The sequence below is a fragment of the Lepidochelys kempii genome, chromosome 7 (genome assembly GCF_965140265.1).
Source record: "Lepidochelys kempii isolate rLepKem1 chromosome 7, rLepKem1.hap2, whole genome shotgun sequence".
NCBI lineage: Eukaryota > Metazoa > Chordata > Testudines > Cheloniidae > Lepidochelys > Lepidochelys kempii.
Window position 1 is genome coordinate 59,181,378 of NC_133262.1, and position 12,597 is coordinate 59,193,974.

The 12,597-nt window shown below is 49.6% G+C and overlaps 1 protein-coding gene across 3 annotated transcripts in view; it reads right to left on the reverse strand.

The window, feature by feature from the left end:
* Nucleotides 1-12,597, reverse strand: part of ARHGAP22 (Rho GTPase activating protein 22) — a 237,433-nt gene that overhangs the window by 201,775 nt on the left and 23,061 nt on the right. For 2 of the 3 annotated variants that reach the window (XM_073353053.1, XM_073353054.1), the window contains exon 2: nucleotides 6,545-6,744. In XM_073353053.1, coding sequence (XP_073209154.1) covers nucleotides 6,545-6,744 — 200 coding nt within the window. Of the gene's footprint in view, nucleotides 1-6,544; nucleotides 6,745-12,597 lie in introns of those variants that run through there. The other variant, XM_073353057.1, reaches the window with a different exon arrangement.

The window sequence follows — 12,597 nt, forward strand, 5'->3', positions numbered from 1 at the left end:
GGCCTCCCAATTCCGATCTCCTGCCTAACCCCCAGAGCAATTCACAAATCACAAGGATTTTCCTGTCACAACACCTAACTCCTTTTATGCATTCAGGCCTTAGTGCGTGCAGCGACTGTCGACTTTGATGTGGACACTTGTTCCCTGGAAATTGGGTTGAAAACCACTCAAATCTTTCAGTAATGGTCACTGAAGAACATTGATAGTGCAATGGCTCTCTACAGAGTTTCTCATCAAGGGTGGACCGGCACCAGTGATCTAGAACAGTGGTCCCAAAACTTTTCATGGTCGTGCCCACCCTTTGCCCTGTCAGCATCCCCCACCCCGGGGAACCAGTGCCGGGAGCGGGGCCATGGCTCCTGGGAGCAGGGGGCAAGGCTGGGGCCAGGAACGGAGCCGTAGCTGGGGCCAAGAGTGGATCTGAGGGCAGAGTGGGGAGCAAGGCCTGGGCCAGCCCCTACATGTTCCTCCACACACACCCCAGGAGGGCATGCCCCACAGTTTGGGGACCTCTGACCTAGAAGTGAGAGGAGTTGCATTTCCTGTGTCTCAGACCATGTCAGAATAAACTTCCTGTTAGGAAGCATAAGTGTGATGGGGTGCACTCCCCTCATGTGACCACTTCCTGTTGGCCACGTATGAACCTAAACTCTTCGCTCTTCTTTGCTCTCCTTTTGGCTGTTGCTCTCATCAGCCGGGTCTTCAGTGGCTCAGCCCTCCGACCAAATCACACACAGTCAACATGTGAATGAACAAACCCCCTCCAGGGTAACAATATTCAGTAAATGGTTGGCCCTCTTCAGACCCATCTCTGGGCCTCTTTAAACTCCAAGCCCCTTTCTTGGGCTTTTAAGGCAGCGTCTTATCCCCTCCTTGGAACTTAAGCCACTTCCCCAGTGGCTGGTGGGGGGACCTAGGCCAGCCTTCAACTCTGAGTCCCAATCCAGGGACCTTACAAACAGCAGTCCCCTGCTGCTTCCTTTAACTCCATTGCTGCTGTTATGCCCTGGGCTGCTTCCCACAGAGCCCCTTCCTCTTCACTTGTACCACAGGGTTCTCCGTCTGCTCCCTGCCTGAGCAGAGTCTCTCCCAGGCCTCCTTACCTGGAGAGTCTCACAGTCCTTCCTCACCCTTCTGGTCCCAGCCAGCAACTAGCCTGCTCAGGCCCTGCAGCACCTTTAAAGGGAACCTGCTGTGCTCTGATTAGCTGCTTCCCTGCAGCCTTTCTAGGCAGGCCTGGAAGACCCACCTTCACTGCTCCTTTTCTAAGGGCAGGATGTGGTAGGACTGGAAAGCCTTCAGCAGAAGGGCTGAAAGGGCCTGGTACACCCTGTCACAATCAGTAAAAGGTGCTTGGCCAGCAACACGCAGCGACGCAGATACTGTAACAAGAGAGATTTGTAAAGAGAACTATTCCGAGTACATAGCATCCACCACACAAATAGCCACCAGAGTTTTCCAGCAGGATACAATTTTGAAGTTGAGCATGTTCCCAATATGTCCTTTGAAAATCTGCACAGTGACTAATTATCTATTACTCTGTATCCCTGGCAAGTCTAGCCCCAGAGCTGTTCAGCAAATATCAAATTAGAACTTCCTGAGCACTAGTTTGCAGTACCAGAGTGCCCTGGAAAGCTGTCTCCGGCACACATCTGTTGTCCTTCAAAGGAACTCAATTAATCAGGAAAGTGAAAATCAGATGATTAAGTAGACCTTCCTCAGTTAGCTTTATTAAGTCATTCTCTCACTCCCCCTTCCCCTTCCAAATAACCACCAGCTATTTCTCTTCTCTTGCTTAAGTTCCTTAACATTCTTCTCTCACCATCCTCTCCCTGACGTCCTTTCTTCCTTGCCTCTGGCCACCTTCCCTAACAAACGCACACTCCCATGAGCCACTTCTGCTGTCTCAAGACTCCCTTTCACTCCCCCAACATTCCTTTTAGGAGAACTCCTAATTAACTTGGATTGTTTGGCGAGGCTCCCTTCTCTGTTAATCACTAGCATTGCAAACTCGGAAGAGGAGCCGTGGGCGGGTGGGAGCCCCCCCGGCGAAGGGGTTATGCCACTTTCCAGGTTTGCTGGATGCCTGCACGTAAAAGAGAAAGGCTGAGATTTGCCCAGCCTTGGCATGACAGTCCTTAGGTCCTGAACCAACATGGCAGCTGGAGAGTCCCCTCCCACAGGAGGCGTCTTCATCAACCTGCAGCAGGACAGCGATAATGCTGAGGAGGCCTTTCCCCGCCACCGAGGATGATGAGGATTTGGATAAGACCTTGTCAATCCAGAGGTTTGGGGACCTGATAAGCAAGTCAGCATCAAGGGATCTGGAAGAGCAGAGACGCAACTACAGTGAGAGAGATTTTGAATTCCATTGCCAAACCTCCCACCACATCCACCATCCCCTTTCCACCCACCTACCTCCTGCCCTCAAGTTCCAGAAGAGGCTCCCCCATGCCAACAGCAGGAAGAGGAAAAAGAGAAAAAAGAAAAAGGAGCAATGGATGCCTGCAGAGCAGGAAAAACACATCATTTACTGACACACACCACTTGGCTAGCACCGATACTACAGGAAGAAATCAGTCTGAGATGCTGATGCTCCAAATCTTACTTGGGTGCCAGAACTGTCTTTAGCAGGACTTGGAACTTTTCTGGCACCTTTCGCCCCATGATCTCAAAGTGCTTTCCAAACAAATGAAGCCTCCCAATCCCCTAGGACAGTGGTCTGCAAACTGCAAGGTTTGGGCCAGCAGGCCATGGGCCTGCAGTAGGGCATGGGCCAGCATGGCAGGGCCCGGGCCAGCCCAGCAGGGCCCAGGCAAGCCCCCACAACAGGGCAGGAAGGGAGCGCCACCCAGTCCCGATCTGCTCCCAGTACTGCTCTGACGCTGGCCCCAGCCACAGCCCTGCTGCAGGCATCAGCCCCTGGTCTTGGCTCCTGGCCCCTGCTCTCGTCTCCCTCTCCTGGCCCCAGCCACGACATAACACACCCGAGTGACATAAGTTACACCAACAGAAGCGCAATGTCAGCACAAGTCCTTCTGCCACTGACAGAGCTACTGCCACTCGTAAAGTGGTTTTATTATGTCAACAGGAGAGAGCTCTCCTGTTGGCTTAGAGCAGCTACATGAGTGATCTTACAGCAGCACAGGTGCATCATTCAGCTGTCCCGCTGTAAGCTCACTAGTGTAGACATGGCCTCAGTCATCCAGGATTGCAAAATACTGTAACATGTATTATTGCAGTCTCCGAGGTGGACAATTATTAATTCCTTCATCTGTAAAATAGGGATAACTGATGCACAGAAAGGGTAAGGTCTAGATCTGAAAGGTATTTTTGCAACTCCTAAGATGCCATAGGATCCCAAGGGCTAGGTTTGTAGAAGTATTTAAACAAACTTAGTGGGGGGGTTGCAATACTGAGCAGAGCAATGCCTAAATATCTTTACAAATCTCTGGCCTAAGTGACTTGGCTGTGATCACACAGTGACACAGCACCGGAGCCAGGAACCCAGGAGTCCTGAGTACAAGCACCCTTCTTTAATCACAACACACACTACCTTCTAGAAGAAATCAAGTGGCACCCAAAACCAGAAAATAGAAGTACTTTTTAAGACAATGTAGTGTAGACTCCCAGCACATCTTGTTCCCTTAAGGTATCTGGAATTTCATCCCAGACACATGGAGTCAAGCCAGAACAATTTTTGCAAGGTTACTACTGCACGTGGTGCGCTCTCTGGCTACGGACACCAGCGGAGCCATCCTCAGCTAGTTAAGATCATATCACTGTTAGCAAGAACCTGAAACTCTGAGCTCCCAACAATGAAGTAAGTGATTCCAGCCTGTGTTTTTCAGGGAGCAGCATGCTTGAGGTGGAAAGAATTGAAGCATAAATGTGTTGTTCGCAGCTCTTTACACAATGGCATATCCATGTGGGTTTAAGGCCCTTTGACAGCATGACCTTCATCCATCATGGCTTTTCATCAGCCAGTCTGCAGACAAGAGCTGATGGAGACTAGAGTGTTGACTGGGAGAGTCTTGTGGGGTGAAAGTCTGTTTTGCGTCAGTGGGAGGGGTGGTGACCCCAAAGGGGCCTGCCACTGTAGGAGAGAGATTTCCTGTTACAGATATTGTTCCTTGGAGCCTAACTTCTATGGCTCTAGAATTCCAGGCACGGAATAAACAACAAGAACCAATGAACTGCTAAAGAGCCTGTTCTCATGCAAAACATTACTGCTGGGACATAGTCCAGGTTTCGTGCCTCACCTTCAAAGTTCTCCATGGGTCTGGGGGCAAGGTTACCTAAGGAGGAGGTGGTTTCACTCTGCATGATTGGAACCACCCAGGACAGCCGCCATCCTCTAAAACTGTCAGCCCCAAGAGCAAAGTTCCTATGTGTTGGACACAGAGCTCTCACAGTGACCAGCTCCTGCAACTGAACTCACTCCCAGAAGAGAGGAGGCAGGATGTCAACAGGAAGGGTGGTGCAGTGGTGAGGGTGCTAATCTGGGATTTGGGAAACCTAGGTTCAATTCCCTGATCCGCTACAGACTCTCTATGTGACCTTAGTCAATTCACTTAATCTCTCTGGGCCTCAGTTCCCCAGCTGTATAATGAGGCTAATACCCCTGCGTCATAGAGTGAGAGGATAAAAATATTATTGTGTATGTAATACCCTGATAAGTACCTATGCTACCTAGAGAGATGAACATTAGCCATTTCCGAGCACAACACAAATCCCGCTTCTCTGACCTATGTTCCTGCAAGATGTGGACAAATCCAGCCCAGGCTGACTTGTGGGAAGAGAGAGAATGTCTGTTTTCGTATTCACTTTTTAATCTTGGAAGATGCTATGATACTATGAGGCTAGGCACCATATAAGAATCTAGAGAGACAGAGGGGTTAGCACAGAAGGGCTAGGGATTGATAGCAATGAAAAATAAGGGCAGAAAAAATACAGACTATATGGACAATACTAATGAAATTATCTCTAAATCAAGACGCATAAGACATCAGCAGCTGTTTAACAGACCCATCAGATCCAGATGTTTAACAGAGGAACCCCTTGACAATTACAACTTGTGCTGGGAGCCCTTTCATTAAAGAGAATTCAGATGACAGATATTTACTGTGGTTTCTGAACTGTGATCAATGCATATTTTTATTGAAACCAGATGGCTCAGATTAGTCCATAATAAATAATAACACACTATTCCATGTAATTGGACTTCCTTGTCAGGAAAGCTGCAGGGTAGAAAACTAAAGATTCACCTGGGAAACTTAAAAACCTTAGTGATCCAGTAGGAGGGCTGCTCCATTGCCAGGCAATACTGAGAAGTCTGGGAACAGTTAGTGGGAAAGGTAAGAAAGCCAGGGGTGCTAGACTAGGTCTGTCTGACTTGCAGCAGACTTCTGACCCCCATGCCTCTTTGCGGTGCTGGTGAGCCATGCAGAGGGTGCCGCTATGCTCTCTGGAGTCCCATCCCATAGCTTCATCCTGAAGGTGGTACTGCCTCTACATCTGAGGGGGGCTTAAGGTTTAGATCTGGATTTCTAACAGTCCTGAGTTTGGAGGAATAAAAGGAAATACTTTTGCATGTAACAGGGAATTAGCCTGTGAGACTTACTGCCACAGGAAGTTCTTAGGCCAAGAATTTAGCAAAACTCAAAAAGCAATTGGGCATGTATATTGATACCCAGAATATCCATTGTTATAATCATTACACATAAGAATTTTGGAAGAGATATTAAACCTCATGCTTCAGGGCTTAAGCCAACTGCTAGAGACCAGGGTGACACCCATTTGGGGGTGAGGGGGGCAGATTATCTCACAACTGCTACTGCAGGGTTTCTGACACTTTCCTCTGAAGCAGCTGGTGCTGGGCACTGCTGGAGACAGGCTACTAGACTAGATGGACCTCAGGTCGGATTGCCTCTTGCCATTCCTATGTTCAGATCAGATCCATTGTGTCCGTCTCCTCCATTGGTTCCCACCCCAGCATCCATCCCATTTACAACCGCAGCCCCCTCTGTGGATGTGCTTTCTCCTACCTCCCACTGTCGGGGCTTAGGTCCTTTCCTCCTAGCCTCATCCTTCGTGTGTGTGTGGGGGAGGAGGGTCTCTCCAGCTGGAACTCCAATCTGTCTGTCCCTCAGAGCCACTTCTTACTAGTCTGGGCTCCCATTCCATCCCATGCGGGCAGGGACACTCTGGCAATGCGCCCTGTGCCAGTTGCCTTGGGTCTGGTCAGAGGCCCTAAGAGCATTAGGTACTCAGCAGATTGCTGCCTCCAGGGAGCGGAGCTAACATGGTGACCTGCTTTGTTAGTGAGGAATTGCCCAGCATTCCCTGGGCACTCTGTATCCATGATCACCACCCCGCAAAGCCCCAGTAGTGCCTCCTAGCTATGCTATCACTCTTGCTGTTGAGCCTTCCCAGCACTGGGAGTAACCAGAAAAGGCTCTGAGAGAGGTCTCAAAATGGAAGACTGGTCCCACTCATACCTCTGGGACCAGGGCCGGTGCACAGTATCACAGTGTAGCCTTACCTGCGGTTTGGTTTCCTCCTCATCCTTATAGTAGAAGAGCTGGTCCCCACGCAGCACAAACCACCGTTGCTGCCAATTCTTCATGATGCTCCTCTGCTTCTTCAGCCAGCCAGACTTCAGCACTCGATCCTGTGGGCTAGGGGATGATGGCCTGGAGGGTAGCCCGGTCTGCTCGCCCATCACCAAGCTCTTCGACCGGGCTGAAACACAAGCACACGCTGCATGAAACCGAAGCACCAAACACGGAAGGAGACGCCATTTTGAGTATGAAGAGAACATTCTAAATTCAGCCTATTTGTCCAACTGCTCAGGTCTGGCTTCCTGGGCAGGGATGCCCCCTTGATTCCCTGCCCCCACTACATTCCCCTCTATGGCCCATCCTCCTAGCAGGGTTGCTTCTCCCGCACAGCTCTCTTTACCTTGAGGGAACACCTGCTTTTCAGGAGTCTACCCCTGAGTTGATACTATTCAGACACATCCCTATTACCAGTTCTAATGGTATTGCACATGCTAGGGACCATCCAGGCACTAGCTATCACCTCCATGTCAGCGTCACTGCTCACTTTATTTCTTATGGAAGCAGGTCACTTCCCTTCTCAGTGAAAGAGGAGTGATGACCCTGGCTCCCCTGCTGGGGGGTTGGGAGGCTCAGTCAGTGAAGGTGTATAAAACGCTTTGAAGGGTTTGAAGCAGAGGGGTAACGGAAGTAGAACGGGGTGGAATTAAAAGATAAATCCAGGCTGGATCTCAGGAAAAGCTTCTGGACAGGGAGGCCTACAGAATGGAACAGTCCCCCACAGGAACTGGTGGGAGTCTCATAGCTCGGGCCATTTAAAACCAGACTGGAGTACCAGATACCATAATATACTGCACAGTGCAATCTGGTGCCCCGGGGTCTTCTCCATTTCTACTCCCTCTTGGTTTTATGAACAGAGCAATAGCAATTATTATTCACTACCCATGTCATTTTCCTTCCCTAGTACTAACCTGAGTCCATTCCTTCCCATGTACACACGGTGCTTTTCCAGCTATAGGAGCCAGCTGTGTTTCCTAGCAGCTCCCTTTTTCTGAATGGAGTATTGGGACTGTGTACAGTGTATGTGGCCTATTCCAGTCTGCCAGCGGCCAGGTGGGTGAGAATCTCTTTTATCAGACCAACTTCTGTTGGTGAGAGAGGCAAGCTTTTGAGCTAACATGAAGAGAGCTGTGTGGCTTGCATGGGCGGCGGATACACCAAACATGATGCAGCATACCTCCCTGTGAAGCGCGGCCACTGAAAGGGCGCTGGGGCCATGGCCCTGCCCTCGCTCGCCCTCTTCCCATCTCCACTCCTCCCCTACCTCCATGGCCTTCCCCACCTGCCACTTGCATCCCTCCATCCCGGTGGGCTGGGTAAGGACCTCTGGGGAGGGGGCGACGAGTAGAGTCCTGTGCAGATATAAAAGGTATATCCGCAGCTCGCACAGTCCCGGCCAGGAGATGCAGACCACCGTGTGGCCGGGACTCCTGTCTGGGAGCGTGCGAGCTGCTTGCGCGCACCAGCGTGAGCAGGGACAGTTTCCAGGCAGCCGAGTGCCTATCCCAGAGGGCAGGGCTGGCGGCGGTACAGCCACACCGGAGGAGCTGCTGGCATGAAGTGCTGGCTCCTGGGAGCGTCAGCCCGACAAGCTACTGCTTTCGCCGCTGTGGTTCCCAGTAGAGCCCTGCAGCTCCGCGAATATAAATTCTGTATCTGCTCAGGACTCCAGTGAAGAGACACAAATGGTGAATGAGGGGGATGCCCTTGCAGGAGGGAGCAGAGCATGGGCAGAGCTTCAGAGGGGAGGAGGCCAAGTGGGGGCAGGCTTCCAGGGAAAGAGGCTGAGCATGGGTGAGGCTTCCAGGGAAAGAGGCCTCAGGGTGGAGCAGGGGGCATGGCCACCCCACTTCTAGGGAGCGTCCAGTGCTCGCACCCAGCCTCCCCAAAGGCAAGAGTCATGCATCGCCATAGTGGCTCAAAAGCTTGTCTCTCTTACCAACAGACGGTGGTCCAATAAAAAGATATGACCTCCCCCATCTAGTCTCTCTGATATCCTGGGATTGACACAGCTACGACAACACTGCAAATACCAGAGGCCATGCAGTTTTATGTGTTTCCTGTTCAGTTACCATGTACCCAACCAGTCTTGTCCTCTAGAGGATGAGTTGTGCTGTCACACAAGTTTCCCGAGGTGGCCTGGGCACACACAAGATGGTGGCCAGCCAGTCGGAAGAGGAAGCATTCTAACAGACAACTGTGCCTTTCCTCGCATTCCCAGATGCACGGGCGCTCTGACAGGAAACCACTACAGGCTATTTCAGCAGAGACGTCTGTGTGTGATCTTACTGGCTACTGACAGTAGCAGTTAATCAGCCACAGACTGTGTCCTTGGCCATGAGACCAGAGCAAAGATGCCATGAGGTAACTTCTGACCTTATTTGGCTGATGTGCCGCACTGGATCTCAGAAGATCACGGTCACTCTGGAGTGGGGAGGCACTTAACATTGAGACTGTAGCTCTCACAGAATCGATGCTGGCTACTCTTGCCATGTTTCAATTGTTCGTAGTAAAGCATCTGCCTCTGCTGTAACCACATGTGGCTCTCTGGGCCGCTTGCTGCTGCCTCTACCATGATGCCACATGGCGTGGGACTGGCTGGACGCCACCTCCAGAGAAAAGAGGAAGTGAAGGTGGCCAAAATTTTGTTGGTCGCTTTGTACATGGCCCTGCAAGCTGCACAGCACCTTCTTCTATGTGGCTAGTAGGTGATTGGCCAGGAAGGGCTGTGAATCTCAGCACAGCAGGTCCTGGCCTTCTCTATTTTTTTCTTGCAATTCCTCAGTGTAATCCACTGTTAATGAACATGTTGTTCTCCATGGCAAAGCCTGTCACTGCCTCCACCCAGTAGCCGGGCCACTGCCTGTAGCTTATCATTGGAAGTATAGAGAAACAGCACTTCTGGCAGGCTTACCCAACAGCAGTTCTGCCCGGACTCTGCTCTGCAGGGTCACGAGCTGAGGGGTTTCCTCATTATCCTTTCCTGGAAAGCTCTGTGATTGACAGCATCCCCCACTCATGTAGCAATGGGGAGCTTTTCCACTGGCCCAGGAACCTACTCGTCTCATGTATAGTGGCCCAGCAGGCGGCCATTCTGCAATCTGCTCAGTCCCCAGTTTTGCAAGGGGAAGACCCTGTGGTTTCATTATCCCTTGAAGTGTCTGGTACACAGCAAAAGCCTTCCAGGAAAACACCATGGGAAATTGTGTTTCCAGAGTGGTTTGCAAGGTGAGCTTCACTATCCTCACTGATTTTTATTCTTTTCACATATCCAGAAAGGATAAAAGCTCCTTTTAGACAGAATCCACTTCAAATAGCCACAAAATCCCAGCCTCAGATATAGTTGGGGGAGGATGGGCTGCCCATCTCACCATATTTATATTCATTTCTGGGCTTCATAAAGGATGGGACGTGAATGTGTAACGTTTCGAAGAATCCTTAACCACCACTAGCTCCCCTGTCTACATTAACTACCCCATCCTCTTATCATGCCTGCTGGACATCAAAGTACCCTCTAGCTCCCTCTGGTGGATATTTACAAAAGAAATACTAACTTTTTTCCTTTTTCCCCCTCAATGTTTATGAAATGGAGGAACCAGATCACCCCGCACATGTGTACGATCAGCAAGAGTTAGTTCTCACTGAATTAAGTCGACTTTGCAAAAGGTCTCTAAATAATTCAGATGGTTGAAGTAAACCCTTTGGCTTTACCAGGGACACACATTTCATCAAGGACTAAACTGACATTTGTAGTTTAAAACTCCAGGGGAACTGCTTGATCTTCCCCTTCTCTTTGTTAAACTAAATAGATTGCTTAATAGTGATTGAGCTCCTTGAGTCTAAGTTTTCTAATCTTTTAATCATTCTCGAGGCTCTTCTCTGACCCCTCTCCAATTTATGGACACCAGAACTGCACACCGCATTCCTGCAGCAATCATACCATTGCCAAATTCAGAGGTAAAATAACCTCTCTCCTCCTACTTGAGATTCCACTGTTTATGTCCCAGGAGCACATTAGCTCTTTTGGCCACATCACACTGGGAGCTCATATTCAGCTGATCATCCACCATGACTCACATTTTTTTCCAGAGTCTCTGCTTCCCAGGATAGAATCCTGTATTGTGTAAATATGACCAACATTCTTTGTGCTTAGATGTATACACTTAGCCATACTAAAATGCATATTATTTGCTTGAGCCCATCTCTCCGTATCAGTGACCTGTCCTCTTTACCACGCCCCCAGTTTGTGGGTCATCTGTAAACTTTATCAGTCATGATTTTATCTTTTCTTCCAATTCATTAATAAAAATGTTAAATAGTGTAACACCAAGAACCGATCCCTGTGGGACCCCTCTAGAAATACACCCATTCCATGTGGATTCCCCATTTACAATCACATGTTGAGACCTACCAGTTAGCGTTTAATCCATTTAATGTGTGCCATGTTATATTTATATTGTTCTAGTTTCTTTTAAATCAAAATATCTTGCTGTACCAAGTCAAAAGCTTTACACGAGTCTATTACACCAACATTGTTCTCTTTATCAACCAACCCTGTAATCTCATCCATAGACCCATGTTGAAACTCTCCTTCCCCCGGTGAACCTAGTTTAAAGCCCTCCTCACTAGGTTAGCCTAGTGACAGAGGATGTGGAAAAAGCTAATGTACTCAATGCTTTTTTTGCCTCTGTTTTCACTAACAAGGTCAGCTCCCAGACTGCTGCGCTGGGCATCACAAAATGGGGAAGAGATGGCCAGCCCTCTGTGGAGATAGAGGTGGTTAGGGACTATTTAGAAAAGCTGGACGTGCACAAGTCCATGGGGCCGGACGAGTTGCATCCGAGAGTGCTGAAGGAATTGGCGGCTGTGATTGCAGAGCCATTGGCCATTATCTTTGAAAACTCGTGGCGAACCGGGGAAGTCCCGGATGACTGGAAAAAGGCTAATGTAGTGCCAATCTTTAAAAAAGGGAAGAAGGAGGATCCTGGGAACTACAGGCCAGTCAGCCTCACCTCAGTCCCTGGAAAAATCATGGAGCAGGTCCTCAAAGAATCAATCCTGAAGCACTTGCATGAGAGGAAAGTGATCAGGAACAGCCAGCATGGATTCACCAAGGGAAGGTCATGCCTGACTAATCTAATCGCCTTTTATGATGAGATTACTGGTTCTGTGGATGAAGGGAAAGCAGTGGATGTATTGTTTCTAGACTTTAGCAAAGCTTTTGACACGGTCTCCCACAGTATTCTTGTCAGCAAGTTAAGGAAGTATGGGCTGGATGAATGCACTATAAGGTGGGTAGAAAGCTGGCTAGATTGTCAGGCTCAACGGGTAGTGATCAATGGCTCCATGTCTAGTTGGCAGCCGGTGTCAAGTGGAGTGCCCCAGGGGTCGGTCCTGGGGCCGGTTTTGTTCAATATCTTCATTAATGATCTGGAGGATGGTGTGGATTGCACTCTCAGCAAATTTGCGGATGATACTAAACTGGGAGGAGTGGTAGATACGCTGGAGGGGAGGGATAGGATACAGAAGGACCTAGACAAATTGGAGGATTGGGCCAAAAGAAATCTGATGAGGTTCAATAAGGATAAGTGCAGGGTCCTGCACTTAGGACGGAAGAACCCAATGCACAGCTACAGACTAGGGACCGAATGGCTAGGCAGCAGTTCTGCGGAAAAGGACCTAGGGGTGACAGTGGACAAGAAGCTGGATATGAGTCAGCAGTGTGCCCTTGTTGCCAAGAAGGCCAATGGCATTTTGGGATGTATAAGTAGGGGCATAGCGAGCAGATCGAGGGACGTGATCGTTCCCCTCTATTCGACATTGGTGAGGCCTCATCTGGAGTACTGTGTCCAGTTTTGGGCCCCACACTTCAAGAAGGATGTGGATAAATTGGAGAGAGTCCAGCGAAGGGCAACAAAAATGATTAGGGGACTGGAACACATGAGTTATGAGGAGAGGCTGAGGGAGCTGGGATTGT